Source organism: Notolepis coatsorum, assembly GCF_963971535.1.
Source record: "Notolepis coatsorum genome assembly, chromosome: 16".
Taxonomy (NCBI): Eukaryota; Metazoa; Chordata; class Actinopteri; order Aulopiformes; family Paralepididae; genus Notolepis; species Notolepis coatsorum.
Window position 1 is genome coordinate 69,582,839 of NC_140180.1, and position 17,123 is coordinate 69,599,961.

At 42.0% G+C, this 17,123-nt stretch overlaps 1 protein-coding gene across 1 annotated transcript in view; it reads left to right on the top strand.

Annotated features, from left to right (window-relative positions):
* guf1 (GTP binding elongation factor GUF1) overlaps positions 1 to 6,798 on the top strand; it is a 34,494-nt gene extending 27,696 nt beyond the window's left edge. Inside the window, exons 14-17 of the mRNA XM_084331726.1 lie at positions 422 to 523; positions 965 to 1,084; positions 6,066 to 6,102; positions 6,218 to 6,798. Of these exons, the coding sequence (XP_084187852.1) occupies positions 422 to 523; positions 965 to 1,084; positions 6,066 to 6,102; positions 6,218 to 6,352 (394 nt within the window). The 3' untranslated portion in view covers positions 6,353 to 6,798. The remainder of the gene's footprint in view (positions 1 to 421; positions 524 to 964; positions 1,085 to 6,065; positions 6,103 to 6,217) is intronic.
* Positions 6,799 to 17,123: the final 10,325 nt, after the last annotated feature.

The following is a 17,123-nucleotide window of genomic DNA, read 5'->3' on the forward strand; positions in this document are numbered from 1 at the left end:
ATACATGTTATTTGAATATTATAGGATTGTGCCAAGTTTGTCAAGGTTCTTATAAAGTCCTGAATGTACATGTACAATTTGTATTGAATTAAAATGTTATGGTTTTCCTTTACAGTTTTATGAATAAAGTTTTAATGTAAAAATTGTATTTAATTCAAATTTTACGGTTTCCCTTACAGTTTTATGAATAAAGTTTTAAGAGATTTTTTTTTTATGTTATACAATATTTTACTTGTAGTTCAACAACTGTATTGTGTATCTTCACAATATAGAAAAACACAATACAACAACATACAGTAGATATACGATAAACACATTCTCAATGTGTCACCCGAGAGTTTAAATAAAGATGGATTGATATAAATAATAATTACCCAGACCTCTTCAGTACTCTCCTTGCTGTTTGTTTTCTTCTCCTTAGTTTTGATTATGAGAATGCAGGATATCAGGCTGCTAACTTGATCAAGATGGATATTCTGCTAAATGGGCAACCTGTGGAGGAACTCACTACAATAGTACACAAGTAGGTTTAAAATTATGGTTTCAAGGTGTTGTAAGCTAAGTTGTAATATACGTAGAACTCTTTGGTTGTAAGACATTGCTGGTTCATTGCTGCAGTTTTACTTGTGTCTATGTTCATTCTTACTAATGTGATTTCATGTTCGTTTTTTTATCTTGCCAACCAATTGCCCTTCGTTCTTAGTTCTTCTTAGAAAGTATTACTGTTATAAATAGTACCACGAACAACATATGTGTCTCATTTTGGACAATTAGAATGGAGTAAGTCCTAAGAAAAAACTCTTAACACAGAAAATATCTATATTTGAATGTACAGAGAGGACACTGGGGCTTAAATAATAATGTACTGTCCAGTTTGTAGTTTTTTTTTACTCTCGAGTGTGGGATAGCCACGCAGGAAGTCATATCAAATTGTTGAAAAGATAAATAATATGTTTATTACCAGGGATAGGGCGTACGGTGCTGGAAAGGCCATGTGTGAGCGTCTGCTAGACTCTATACCAAGGCAGATGTTTGAGATCGCTGTACAAGCAGCCATTGGGAGTAAAATCATCGCCAGAGAAACGTAAGTACAATGGGTAGATAGCATGTGAAATAAAGGCACTATAAAAGTAAACTGTATATCTTATAGCAATCAGAAAACATAAAAAAGTACTAATCGACCACAGGAAAATAGGTACATAATGTACGTTATGTTATAGCCATAAATAATATTTCCGTGTTGCATCGGCAAACGTCCAAAACAAATGCTGTTAAATGTAATACTTATTTGTAATACGTACACATGTTACATTTTCAAACTAAACTCAATTGTGTGGATATGGCTATAGTGAAAGAGAATGGACACATCTACATTCTGCTCTCAGCACATCCCATTCCTTTCATGTAGGCTATATATTTGCCATTTTGTATTAATTGTTCATGTACTGTCGTATATTGTTATTTTTTTATTGTTGGTCGAGAAACATTTCACTGCTCATCTTACTGGAACAGTGGTGCATGTGACAAATAAAACGTTGAACTTGCACATGGACATGAACATCAATCAGGTAAATTTAACCATGCCATCCAATAATCAGTGATCAATTGCGCTATTTAAAAGGGCCAAGTCTGCACCCTACACACACATCTACTGCTGCTGAAAGATATTGCTGATCATGTGCTGAGGAGGGAGCGGAGAGCAATGAGTACCTAATGGGATGCTTTAGGCTTCCTGTCCCAATGGAGCTGTGCAATACCCTGGAGCCGGCACTGTGGAGCCGGACCAGACGCTCAAACCCTGTGCCACCACATGTCCAGGTACTGTCCACCTTGGGCTTTAGCCACTGGAACATTCCAGAGGGAGATAGGAGACAGGGTGGGCATATCGCAGCCATCCATCAGCCACGGCCTCCAGCGAGTCGTGGATGGAATCATATAACTGGCCACACAATACATCCAATTCCCATATACTGAACAACAGTCAAGAGAGGATTCCATGCCATTGCTGGTCTGCCCAACACCATCGGCGACGCCCAGACTTGTTTTATTAGGAGATTGCGGATATGAGCTCGCCGTCTGGTGGTTGATGACCCCACTCGCCAACCTCCAGACAGAGCAGGAGGTGGCCTACAATGAGAGCCACAAGCACAGCATCGGACTGCTGAAAAGATGCTGGATGTGTGTTTGGACACAGCAGCTGACACCTCAGACAACCCTGAGCCTGCTGTTCCTCTCTCAGTGGCCAGCATCTCTCTCCTGTGTCTTGTAATTATGATTTCACATGTACCCATTTCTGTTTCACTTCAGCCGCTGTGCGCTCCTCTGCTAACACCACGTTAAACTCACCTGTTATCTCGTCACATGCCACTTTTTTGGTTGGCCTTGTACCCATATTGACACTACTAAATAAGATGTCACACTACAAGATGTCTACTCCTTACAATATATGTATTTATTTATACAGTTTATATATATGTAACGGTTGTCATATCGTCATCATCTGAGGTCCATCGTGACTGCGCTTCGCGGTACTATCCGTTACACTCACCCCCCTTAAACTCACTCCACTCCACCCAAGACATCCGGGTCATTCTGCACCAATGTAACGGTTGTGATATTGTCACAATGTCACCTTAAACTTCGATGCCCCGAGGGAGTTTCGAACCCGTGGTCTGCCGCACCACGGGTCGACAGCACAGACCACTATAAGGTGAACTAAGAGGTGAATTCACTGCTTTGTAACGTGTCTATGTGTCTTTTAACTCAATGGACGCCAAGGGGGCGCTGTTTACCTTCTGGTTGGAACGCCATCGCTGTAATGCAATGGTGAGAATGCCGTGTTTTGCGAGTGCTAAAACTATATGAAATATTGTAGCTATGGATCTAATAAACACGTCGATTGTCAGTGAGTTTCTTCCAGTCAACATGCAAAAAACGGATAATTTTTTCATACATACATTTCCGTTTTATACCGTGGTGAATATCAATATAGTTTCAGAGCGATTCTGTCTAATCTCAAGAAACTCGAGCAAACCGCGCTTCAATGTATTTCCTTAGAAATCGTGCCATTTGTCGCTTGATTTATGAATCGTTCTGAAAATAACGCTTATCGGTATTATATGTGTCCTCATGCACGATACAGAAGCGGGACTGAAAAATCGCTTCTCCGTGCTTTGGTCGCAGCCAACGGCAGGCACACACACACACACATGCGTGATCGTTACGAAAGAAACATCTGATTAACCCAAGATTGGTAACATAGATTCCTTACCTCACATCTGATGTACTGCAAAAAGATTAATCCAATTCCTGATCGCCATTCCAAATATTGATTGTGTTTATTGATCCAACGTTATATGTCCAAAACGCATAATCCACGCTGCTCCCAGTCTCCCCAGGCAATGTGTTATAACGAGACTGCATGCCCTAGAAGGAAAACCTGGACCGGACTTATTAGATCAGCGTACAGCCCAAGGGGGAGGGATTTCAATGACGTGCAATACCGGCCGGAAGGCGTTAGGCGGCGGTATTGGCCTTTTGTGAGCTCAGACCATTCCCAATGATAACATCAGGCTGGATGGATGAAAATGAATGGATGTAGCGAATAAAAGAAATAACGATTAAAACCCGACTTTTATCGTCATTGGCACTCAACGCATGGCGAGTTAACCCGACTTTTCTCGTGAATGGCGCTGAATGAGTTAAGGGTGAGAGTGAGTTTAACCCATAGTACCGCTACTCGCCCCAGTCACTTCACAACATCTGAAGTCCATTGTGACTGAGCTTCATGGTACCATCCGTTACATATACTGTATATATATCCACATCTGTCTGCACATACCTGCATATAATCCCTTTTAAATATCTTTAGATACTATATACGTATCTGTACATATCCCTTACCTAGTCTTACTAGTTATGCTGCTGGCCAGTATGACTTACTACTAGGGTCTTCCTTTATACCTGTATCACTGTACATATTAATACTACAACTCTATACATCTGCTGAGCACTATTACTCAGTAGTATTTATATATTTTATACCCAGTTTAATCACCTGTGCATTTATATTTCTATTGCACTTTACTGTTGCATTTGTACTCTGGTTAGATGCCAAACATATTTTCATTGTACTGTACTTGTGATGTATAATGACAATACATTTTAATCTAATCTAATACAATTTTGTGGCATTCTTCATTCAGAGGAGCACAGCTGAGAACACTTTGGTTGTTTAATTAAGAACATTTTCACACGTTCAGGAATCCGGCGGGATCTTTCTTAAGTTTGTTCTTACAAAGTTCTTAAGAAGATATTTTACGAAGACAGTTACAAACATGTTTGAGAATGAGGTCTTTTAGGTTTTAGCCATGTACTCATTTGGTTTGGATGATATTTTCATGTCATGAAATGTAAGCTTATATTTGCAAACAATATTTACCTAGTTTTTAACAAGATACATTTTCATGTACTGTATCTGTGCCCATCTCTGATCTTACCTTTCACAGTATGAAAATAGTGAAATTATTTAATGAGAAAAATGCAGAAAAGCCAATACAGATGCATTACATTAGAGCATGTTAAACAAGCTAAACATGTATCTCAAAGGAAAGAGCCTGATTTAGCTGGGGGGGGGGGGGGGGGGGGGTAGTTGAAGAATGATGCTGATTTTAGTGTATTTAACACGCACACACACACACACACACACACACACACACACACACACACACGTTAAAGGACCATATCAGTCTTTTTAACATGTGGGTTCCAAGTCATTCTTCTTGCAATACAAAATAAGTCACTGTCATTCTTTTTTCATCGTTTACCATTACTGAAAAATGTGGTAGTTATTTTCTGCAGATTCACTACTGCTATAGGCCTCCATTATATCTGGAATGTGTCTTAAACATAAACCCTTGAAAGTTACCACATCTGACAAAAAATGCCATGCTAACATCTAAGGTGCATTTATTTTCCTGAAGTTTTTGTTTTCCCCCTGAAAAGTTACTCTACACATTTTCAGATTTAACTATCTGACTAACTACCACATTCAGTAATTGTAAAAGATTATGAAAAAAGAAGGGCGCAGCGGACTAAGCGCTCGTCACCAACGCGAGAGACACTGGTATCGAATCCGGCTGTCAGCGTTGCCTCCGGCTTGGCCGGCCGTCATACTGGCTCAATTGGCAGAGTCGGTGGGAGGGAAGCCGGTGGGGTGGTATTCTGGTCGTTGTAAAACAGCGACTCCTACAGGTCGGTCAGGGCGCCTGCACAGCGAGCGAGGGAGGGAGATGGTGAGGGTGAGACCTCCCACACGTTACACCTCACCAATGAGAGTCCGCGCTGGCAGGTGAAAATATCCTATGTCTCGGAGGAAGCATCTGATAGACTTCAGGGCTCCCTAGACCGACCAGTGGGGGGAACATGCGCGCAATGACCAGGAAGGGGAGGGGGGAATTGGCTAAATTGGGATGGGAGAAAAACACAGAAAAACAGGGGGAGAAAAATTGGAAAAAAAAGAAGGGCACAGGGTTGGATTGGGCAATCCAATATCGAATTGTGGGTCTCGGCGGTTGAGAGAGTGAAGGCCATGTTTTAGCGGCGAAGCGGAGTCGGGTGCTGATCCTGGGGGGTCCGGGGGTCCTGGGGTGGGAATGGGGGAGGAAATGTTTTTTGTGGTGTCTGTGGTAACACAATTTTATTTTTATGTTTTATTGTTTGTTATTTCTGTTGTCGTTATTGTTGTTGTTACTACTACTGTGAAGTCCTGTTTATGGTTGTTATTATTGCATTGTGTTGTTGTCTTATTTCATGTAAAAGAAAAAAATAAATTTAAAAAAATGTATCGCAAAAAAAGAAAAAATAAGGGCACAGTCATTTTTGTATCAAGGCAAGAATTACTTGGAACCCACATATCAAAAAGACTGGTCCGGTCCTTTAAGAATTGAACAAGCTTTTAAACTGATCCCCGATCCCCTCCATGTTCTCTGCGTAAAAGTATGAAATAGAACTTGATAGATCATGTCTATCCCTTTAGATCTGACCGTTTTGTATGTCTTTTTCAGAATAAAGGCCTATAGAAAAAATGTCCTTGCAAAATGTGTAAGTAAAGGTTTACCTCTAAAATAAATGTATTCCCAAATATTCTATATATTATTAAGTATTTTTAATGTACTGCATCTCAACTCTTTTTGTTGTTGTTGTTGTCTCTTTATAGTACGGGGGTGACATCACACGGAAGATGAAATTACTGAAGAAACAAGCAGAGGGCAAAAAGAAGATGCGGCGTATTGGCAACGTGGATGTTCCCAAAGATGCCTTCATAAATGTTTTGAAGAGAAAAGACAAATAAAAAATCCAGTTAATTACATCATTATTTATTGCAGGTTGTTTCTCAGAAGGCCTTTGTTATTAAAGACCCTACTCGTGGATTTCTATTAGATGCAAAGCACCTCTATAACCGGCAATGTCACTGAACTTACTCAGTCATTCAGTGATTTGAGCTTTGGTAGGGACTCTATTCCAGCCCATGAAGTGTGCGAGCAGAAAAAGCTTTCTGCACTCATTTGAGCGTAAATACCGTTTTTTTTGGGCATCAGATGACTCTGATGACTGTTTCTTTAATGAACCTCCTGGATTGATGCATTTGGCCTACATGTGCACTTGCTGCATACAAATTGAAAGAAAATGTTGTGCATTATAATACTAAACTACAGTTTTCACTGCAGTTTTTGGTAGGTACAATTTATGTTTCTGTGACTTTGGTAGAGACATGTCTATGTGACACCGCCTATTCATTCAGTCATTCAGTCAGTCAGTCAGTCATCCACTCTCTGACATGGCACTTGGTGTGATACCAGTTCAATCTATACAATAACGCTTCCCATCTATGACAGTGTGTCATTGTTCTCCAAATAAAGTGACCAATGTTGTTACACACCTGTGTACGGATTTGCTATTTTAGATTCCATGCTGTTGTTTTGAACCTCATCACTCCCAACCTTTTAAACCCCAAGTGGGGATGACATGAAAATGGGATCCCTTGAAAATATTCCCAATCCAATAAAACTATAATACTCTTTAATCAGTTTCAACAGGAAAACCTCCTTAACCACAAATGAATGCACAACGATTGATCATTGCCATTCCTGTTGTGTTATTCATGTTTATCTGCTAGAAATACGATGTGCAATGTCACATGGCTACAGTACAATGCAATACTACAATATTTATTTAAAATAGGTCAGTACATGTTGATGAACATGTTCATGTAAATAAGTCAGATTATAGCCAGAGGCTAATTTCCATCTGTAATCCCTTTGCAGGTTGTTAACAGATCAGACAAATTACAAATGTACACAAACTTCATGATCACAAGAAGAGACAACAGTATATGTAAAAGTTACTAAACTACACAAACTTCACAACCATAAAAAACATTTATGTTGACAATGACCACACAATACGTGCAATGTGGCGGGACAAACCGGGAAATTGGAAGACTATAAGTCTAGGTACCAAAGTGACTGGTGCTTGTGCCAAAGTGCTAATGTGCTAATTTTAGTAGCCAGTTGAATTGTAAAGTGCTCGAATAGATTACATGTTAATTGCAGTATTTCATTGGATACGCATACATAGATGTATATAATATGTAGACATTTAGTAGAAAGTTGTTTACACAGATTGTAATTGTATACTATGCACTACTGTACTATGGGTACAATACACCTACTGAATGATTGAGATTCAGTGTTCAGTATAAAGCCACAAAACTCATGGTATTATTTATGCCAACGGTTCCATATAGTGAAGCTTGCATTAGGATTGGTGAAAAATACGATAACAACTTGCCACATAAGATTTTCAACATAGGTTCAAACCCTACTAGCAATATTTGTAAAATTACATGTATAGTCTTTTTATTATTATTTAAAAAATAATATCACATTTTTTCTTCCACATGAAACAAGACAAAACAATACAATAATAATAATGCCACAGACATGAATAGGTGTTTCTTACCCCAGGACCCAGAGACCCCTCAGGACCAACACCCGACCCCACTTCGCCGCTAGATCATAGCCTTCACTTTCTCAGCCGCTGAGGCCCACAATTCAATGTTGGATTCCCTAACTCCAATCACCGGAGCAGTGGAGATCTCCATATAAATTACATCCAAGGGTGTCAAAGCCCAATTGATCGTTGAAGTTTTTCGGGTTGTTTCCATCTCATGATACATAATCCATATTCAGATAGTTATTTTTCCCTTCAAGCTTGTTTTTAAGGAATCCAGTAGATAATAATACATTTTTCACAAGGTTCTTGAATAATTTCAGAATAGTATTTTGTTTTATTTAATCAGAAATACCATACGTTTGTGTGATTTGCATCAGTTGGATACTAGTTATATCTAGGTCTATGCTATGATTATGAATATTTAAATCTGCTTGAAATGGTAGGTAGCTTATATTATTTTTCACAAATAAAAAGTTGGTTTATTGACTGGTGGATTCGATTTGATTCAAATGTATTGTCATTATACAGCACGAGTGCAGTACAATGATGTACAACGATTAACCCTCCACTGTCCCTGCTGTCGTGTCACAGATGTGTCATGATTGAAGAGGCCACTTGAGTGCAAAGGCAACCGACAGAGGTCTGTTTAAAGATGGTTCCCAATTTAACACATTGGGCGCCGGGGATTAGCCTTATCCTCGTAGCTAGAGCGCCAGCTATCTAGAGCCTATTTTCACTGTGTGTGACGATGTTTGCCGAGCTATATCTATATTCTATATTATAGCTATGGATACAATACTATGGTCATTTGACAGTAACTATCTTCTGTCCAAGATGCAAAAAAGAAAATGCATGTATACGTTTGCGCGTTATCCCGTGGTGAATATTGTATAGTTTAGGAGTGATCCGGGATCATTCCTGAAAAGCTGAGTTATAGGGCGCTACGTGAATTCTACTATAAGCGTTGGCGTTTCTTACCTGGACACGCTACTATTTCCAAATCAAATGTATATAATAGGTATTATGTTTCATCATGAATGCATGAAAGGGGGGGGTCGTTTTTTTATGTTTTGATGGCCAGTAACGGCATTCGTCTTGAACACCACACATCCACATCTTGTACCGGATCTCCTCTCTGGTAAACAAGAATACCCTGAAGACTCTGGCAGGAGCACTCATTCAAGGGTACTACGACTATGCGTGCACCTCATGGTACCAAAGCACCTCAAAGGCGCTTAAAACAAAATTACAAACATCACAAAACAAACTGGTCAGACTACTACTTGACCTTACCCCCAGAACCCACCTCACCCCTGCCCACTTTGACAACCTAGGATGGCTTAGAGTAGACGACAGAGTACAGCAACTTGCAATGGGCCTGGTCTACAAGATACACTATATGACTAAGGTACCCATGTACATGTCAAAATACTTCCTAAAGGTCAGTGAATACCACGACCACAACACCAGAGGAAGCTCAACAAATCATGTTAAACCCAGATTCGGCTCAAACAAGGGACTAAACACGTTTCGCAATTATGCCACATCAATGTGGAACGCCATACCCAAAGCTGTAAAGGAATGTGAATCCCTACCCACATTCAAAACTGCTCTTAAAGAGAACCTACGGGAGGCTGCAATTCGAAACTGGCCACCGTAAATGCCAGTGAGGAGGGAGTTGCAATAGTCCAGGCGGGAGGAGATGAAGGCGTGTATGAGGGATTCAGCAGCAGGGGGGGAGAGGCAGTGACGGATTTTTGTTGCGGAGGTGAAAGTATGATATTTTTACGATGGAGCGGACGTGGGGGTCAAATGAGAGGGTGGGGTCAAGGAGGACACCAAGGTTTCGGACTAGGGGGGAGGGGGTGATGGTGGAGTCATTGATGGGGAGTGTGATGGGTCCGGATCTGGTGAGGGTGGTTTTGGTGCCAATAATGAGAAGTTCCGTCTTGTCACTAATTTGAGGAAGTTGTGAGTCATCCAGGTTTGGAGTTCGGTAATGCAGGATTCGATGTGACTGAGGGGTGGGCTGTGGGGGGATTGTGTACTGATGTAGATTTGGGCCAAGTGCTGTGCCCTCAACACCCAGTTGGTGCAGCCTTTGGAGGAGGATGGAGTGACACACTGTGTCAAAGGCTGCACTGAGATCAAGTAGGATCAGGATGTTGAGGGCACCGGAATCAGCGGAGATGAGGAAGGAGGTCGTTGATGACTTTAACCAGTGCAGTAACCTGGCTGCAATGCAATGGCGAGCGAACTATTGGATATATGAAGAAGACAAACGGATTATGGATGATAAGGTGCATTTCCACCAGACTATGATGTTGGACTATGTTGGACCAAGCACTACTGGTAAAACGTAAAACAACTATAATCAAATCAAATCGACAGATGAAGAAACCTATTCGGCTCCGTGGTATAGTCTGGCCCGAGCAGATGAAGTAGATGGATGAAGCCATATGTATTGATCCTGTTCTGATTCAAGACACTTTTGGACTCGACGTGAGAAATGGAGTACATCTAAAACAAAGGTAACGTCTTTTTTGTACTTTACCGAAACTCCATCATAAAACGAAGGTTATCCTATAACCCTAGTTACATGACTTTTTGTGAGCATTCTGCTCTGCTGGACTAACTCATCGATACTTATTGTATCACTGAAAGCTTTTGCCACATGCACCTTCATTTGCCCGGCCACGCCCATTTCCGGCAATGTAAATAAGCGAGGAGCGTGGTCGTACTCTTCCTTTCACTCGTCTTTTCATTCAGAAGTGTTTTTCTACACTGCTGGCTCTTCCCTCGAGGTGCTCTCCATCTGCTGCCTCTCTTCCTCCGTGCTTACGTCCCGTGTATTAGGTATCAAGTTTGGGAGTATTAAACCCCGACTCTTGCCAGCCGGGCATCAAAGAGGAAACCCCCCGCCTCCTCCATGTAATCCTCTCGGATGTGATGGCAGGAGAGAACAATGTCCCCCTCTGGCACCAGCTCTTCCGCAGAACCGAAGGGAATCGAACCCTGCCGTCCCGCATACTCTTCCTCCTCCTCTGACCACCCGTCATACTTGCTCACCACCGAACGGGTGGGAGCAAGCAGAGGTGGAGAGCTTGCGCAGCACATCGTCCACCACCAAAGAGACCGTGCCCGTGGTCGGGGGTCTGTTGATGGGGACGCCGGGGCCGGAGATCCTCCTCACGAGTGAGGGGCGCTCAACGGCCTCCGGGCGGTATGCACTCCGCCGGGCCTCACCCTCCCGCTTTTATCGCAGGAGTAGGGAGCCCCACGGCGAACGGTGGAGGTTGCAAGGAGGGAGCGCTGGTGGAGCCCCAAGAAAGGCTTCTCGGGTCTCGTGGTGATGCCATCTCGGTAGAAACAGCAACAAGAAAAAACTATAAGAGAAAAAAACTAATATTTCCACTGTTAAAGTGTGCCTGTAGCAAAACACTTCCGAATGAAAAGATGAGTGAAAGGAAGAGTACGACCACGCTCCTTGCTTATGTACATAGCCGGAAATGGGCGTGACCGGGCAAATGAAGGTGCATGTGGCAAAAGCTTTCAGTGATACAATAAGCATCGATGAGTTAGTCCAGCAGATCAGAACGTAAACAAAAATGAAATGTAACATGTGTTTATATGATCGCTTTGTGAAGAAACAAGGCCATGTGTTTACCTTTGACCTGGAAATAATGTGTCTCAGGTGAGCAAAAAACATGATTTACGCATACCCGCAGAAAACGTTCTGTAACTCACGTTCCAGGAAATCAGCTTGGACTTTAGTGAAACAAGGCACTGTTTATATTGGAATTGTGAACGAACGAAGGTATGTAGAAACAAACCCTTTTTTACATGTTGTACTACAAATAGTGTCAAATGAGCCATACTATTGTCTCCATAGCATAATATACTGTAGAATACACAATAGCTCTGCAAAGATCATGAAATATCGCAAAAACTGTCACGAAAAGTTCGCCCAGATACAGCAGAGATGGGGGTACACGCTGGCGCTGAATGAGTTAACACGATGTTATAATATAGTTGACCATGGTTTAAGTTTATTTGCATCCCCATTAGCTGTTACAAATGGCAACAGCTACTCTTCCTGGGGTCAACACAAAACAATAAATACAAACAAACTGTGAGGATGGGGTTTGGCGGAGCCCAATAGCAGAACACAGGAGGAGAGAGAATGGAGCGTTTTAGGGTGGTTTTAATGTTATTCCCCCAAGCAGACAGTTTACAGGCAAATACAGGAATGTGCAATAGGTACAAGGATGTGAAAGGGCAAGGGCAGGAGCACTCCTTGTGCAGCACGGGACAACAGGTACAGGGATGTACGATAGATGAGAGCTGGTGCACTCCTAGTGCAGCACAGGGCGACAGGTACAGGGATATACAATAGGTGAGAGCAGGTGCACTCCTTGTGCAGCGCGGGGTAACAGGTATGTGTTGTAATAGGCGAGAGCAGGAGCACTCCTTGTGCAGCACGGGACGTCCAGGTAGGAGGTGTACTGGAGCGGTGGTCCTGGGCACAGAGAGAAACAGATTAGGACAAGGTATATCAACGAGGACAGGGTTGCAAGGCTTAGGTTCGTCGTCGTACCTAGAAAGCTAATTTAACACTCCGACGAGGGTAGGACAGGATCTGCAGGTTGAAGTACCATCTCGTTGATGAGGGGATGAGTCACAGCCGTGTTGATTGATGAGCTGGGAGCGTGTGAATCAGGGGAACGGATGCTGCCCATATAAGGGTGTGAGAGGTTTCCGCCGTGAATGTGGAGGAGGAGGAGGAGTGAAGAAGGCTCTTGCCGTGATTATAACACAAACAACATAATTAAAAATAAAACCAACAATAAACAGGAAACAATATACATAACATAATCTAACATAATCACCCCCATACCCATCCAACCCAACCCACCTCATTACATTAGCATTATACCAAAATATTACAAAATGACTAGTAAAATAATGAAATGTTATATATCAAGCATTGTGCCTGTACCTAAAAGTAACCTCTTTACTTGCTTTTTAAAGCTTTCTTTGCTTGTTGCTTAAGTAATTATATATGGCAACCTATTCCACTGTGAGATGGCCCATACATAGCAGTTATTTTAATTGCATTTGATCTCGGTAGGAATTGAAACATGACCCCTGGTACACTACTTGTCTTGTCCTGTGCTCATGTACTCCTGTACATTCCCTGTGCAGATAGGAAATGATTTTCAGTTTCATTTACAACCCTTGTCTGTAAACTCTGTTCTTGAGGCACTTCAAGCCATTGATACCAGGAAATCAACTGGAGAGGATGGGTTGGATCCTTTTTTCCTCAAACTAGCTGCACCATTGGTTTCAAAGCCAATAACACACATATTTAATCTTTCACTACTAACAGGTGTGGTTCCTGTTGCCTGGAAAACAGCCCATGTGACCCCCTTGCATAAATGGGGGGATAAAAGTGACCTAAATAATTACAGACCTATCTCCAAGTTATCCTGTCTAGAAAAAATCCTGGAGTCATTGGTAAACAACCAACTTAAAACATTCATCATAAAGCACTCTATATTAAACCCACACCAATCTGGTTTTAGAGAAAAACACAGTACAATCTCGGCAGCTACTGTAGTTATAAATTACATTGTAGCAGCCCTTGACAAAGGAAAGCATTGTGCTGCCCTGTTTGTAGATTTGTCGAAGGCGTTTGATACTGTTGACCACCTTCTTCTCTTACAAAGATTACAGAGTGTTGGCTTTGATACAGGTGCTTGCAGTTGGTTTCAAAACTTTTTATCAGAAAGATTTCAGTGTGTGAAAATGGGAAATGCCCAATCAGAGCTTCTACCCATCACAAAAGGTGTTCCACAGGGATCAATCCTGGGCCCTGTCTTTTTTACCATTTACATTAATAATATTGTCTCATCTCTGAGCAGCTGTCAAAGCCACCTTTTACACGGATGACACAGTTCTCTATTGTACTGCTGATTCTGTGCAACTGGCCACTAAATATTTACAACTCTCCTTTGACGCCCTGCAAGCTGCACTTATTAGTCTAAAATTGGTGCTTAATGCCAGTAAAACTAAATTCATGTTGTTTTCCAAAGCCAAAAATATTGTTTTTAGTGACTTGCATATATCTACTCTGAACGGTTCTGATATCGAGAGAGTTTCAGAATACAAATACCTTGGTATTTGGATTGATGAAGGATTTACATTTAAATAGCATGTGGGCGTTCTCGCCAGTAAATTACGTAAAAAGATTGGCTTTTTATATAGAAATAGAGCCAGCTTCACTGTGATTAGCAGAAAGAGAGTTGTTGAAGCAGTGTTCCTATCTGTTTTGGATTACGGAGATGTGATTTATAGACATGCAGCGGCTTCCACTCTTAAGCCCTTCTTAGACTCTGTTTATCATTCAGCCATTAGATTTATCACCGGTGATAGTTATGGTACTCACCATTGTATCCTATATAATAAGGTCGGGTGGGCCTCTCTGGCAGAGAGACGTAAGTTGCATTGCAATCTTTTTATCTATAAAGCCATGATTAGAGATTGTCCAAATTATATTAGTTCTTTATTGGAATGGACCCCACTGGACCCTGTCGTACACGATCCAGTTTTTGGCTTACACTTAGAGTGCCTAGAGTTTGTACTGAACTTGGTAGATCTGCTTTTGGCTTTTTTGCCCCTACATCATGGAATACCCTACAGGAAACACTGAAACTAGACACTCTAGTGTCTATGGGTCGGTTTAGAACCTTAATGACCAATCAGGTCACCACAATATGTAATTGTTTTTAAATTATTACCTCTGTTTAAATTTTTAGCTATTTTATTCTTTTTAAAAGATTTTTTATTATTTTTTTTTAATGTATTTTAGTGCTCTCAATTATTCTGATTGTCTATGTCTTTATATTTATGAACACACTGTGACACTTGTGTATGTAACATCTCGACTGCACTGTAAATGAGTTTAATTACTCAGTGTATTATCGAGTATAAATAAAGATTGAATGAATGTATGTCTTGTGAAAAAGTTATTCTTGAGTACAGGCAGCTTGGTTGTTTAGACACAGTTATATTCCTAAATAGTGTTAGTAGGCTGCGTGTCGATCTGTCCTCTACTTTCAACCATGCAAGATCTCTATGCATTTGGTCTACACCATGTTCTCGTAGAACACCCGAGTGCAAGACGAGCTGCTCTATTCTGCACAATCTGAAGTTTGTTGAGATCTTTTTTTGCTGCACTTTTGACAGAGAACTCCTAGGCCTCTGGTTGGCGGTGCGCCATTTCCGGTTCATGCTGGAGGGCCGGGAGTTTACGGCCTTCGTTGACCACAAACCCCTCACATTCTCCATGTCCAAGGTAGCAGAGCCGTGGTCCACGCGGCAGCAGCGCCAACTCGCATATATTTCCGAGTACACCGCGGATATACGACATATCGCCGGGAAGGCCAACGTGGTCGCAGACTGCCTATCCAGGGTTGTCATCGGAGCTGTGCAACTGGGCCTCGACTACGTCAGCATGAGCTCGGAACAGGCCTCCGACCACGACATCCAAGACCTCAAGGCAGCGGATACAAGTCTGCGCCTCGCGGACGCCGCGATTGGCGGCTCAGGCGTGTCCCTGCTCTGTGACCTCTCCACCGGACACCCCCGCCCGCTAGTCCCTAAAAACTGGCGTAGGCGGGCCTTTGAGGCGGTGCACGGCATGTCTCACCCCGGTAGGAAGGCTTCGAGCAGGTTGGTTTCACAAAAATTCGTGTGGCAATTATGCCACATCAATGTGGAACGCCCTACCTAAAGCTGTAAAGGAATGTGAATCACTACCCACTTTCAAAACCACTCTCAAAGAACACCTACAGGAGACTGCAATTCGAAACTGTCCCCTGTAAATGTCCTAACCCAACCCCCTCCAATGTACAGTAATTTACCTAGTATGGTTGTCAATATTCCAATGTACAGTTTTGCTTGTTTGTACAGTGTTCCCCCCCCCCTCCAATGTACAGTAAATTACCTAGTATGGTTGTCAATATTCCAATGTACAGTTTTGCTAGTACAGTTGTACAGTGTTTCCCCCCCCCTAACCCCTCCTACCCACCCAACCCCCCCCCCCCCCCAACTTCCTCCAATGTACAGTTTTGACGTCAAATGTATATAATCCCTTTTCTGGACTCTTTTTGTATCACAAACAGTACTGTATTTGCAAATCTGGTATGTCATAAATGTATAGATGTAGCAGTACTGTATCTGTATGTCATGTATGGATATGTCCTGATTAATTGAAAATGGGGGACCCTGATGTAAACAATGAATGAATGAATGAATGAATGAATGAAAACTTTATTTAACAGATTGCAGAATGGGTACAATACAGTACGGCTCAATACATACAATTGTTAAGGGGATGCAGACCTGAGAAAGACGTTTGTCTTGTTTCCATCAGGGTCCCCCATTTTCAATTCATATAGACATTTATGACATACACAACATACATGACATTTATGGCATAGGGACATATAGGTATTTAGTACTGATACATTTGTGACATAGGCGGTATTCAAATATACAGTACTGTTACCCCTAGATCCTGACAGAGTATATACATATGATGGGGAGGGGACTGTACATTAGGAGGGGGTGGGTGGGTGGGAGGGAAATATACATACGGCGGGGAGGGAATATATACATGCGGTGGGGAGGAGACTGTCTATTAGGAGGTGGTGGGGGTTTTGGGCATTTACGGTGGCCAGTTTCGAATTGCAGCCTCCCGTAGGTGCTCTTTAAGGGCGGTTTTGAATGTGGGCAGGGATTCACATTCCTTTACAGCTTTGGGTAGGGCGTTCCACATTGTTGTGGCATAATTGCGAAACGTGTTTAGTCCCTTGTTTGAGCCGAATCTGGGTTTAACATGATTTGTTGAGCTTCCTCTGGTGTAGTGGTTGTGGTATTCACTGACCTTTGGGAAGTATTTTGACATGTACATGGGCACCCCGGTCGTATAGTGTATCTTGTAGACCAGGCCCATTGCAAGTTGCTGTACTCTGTCGTCTACTCTAAGCCATCCTAGGTTGGCAAAGTGGGCAGGGGTGAGGTGGGTTCTGGGGTTCAGGTCA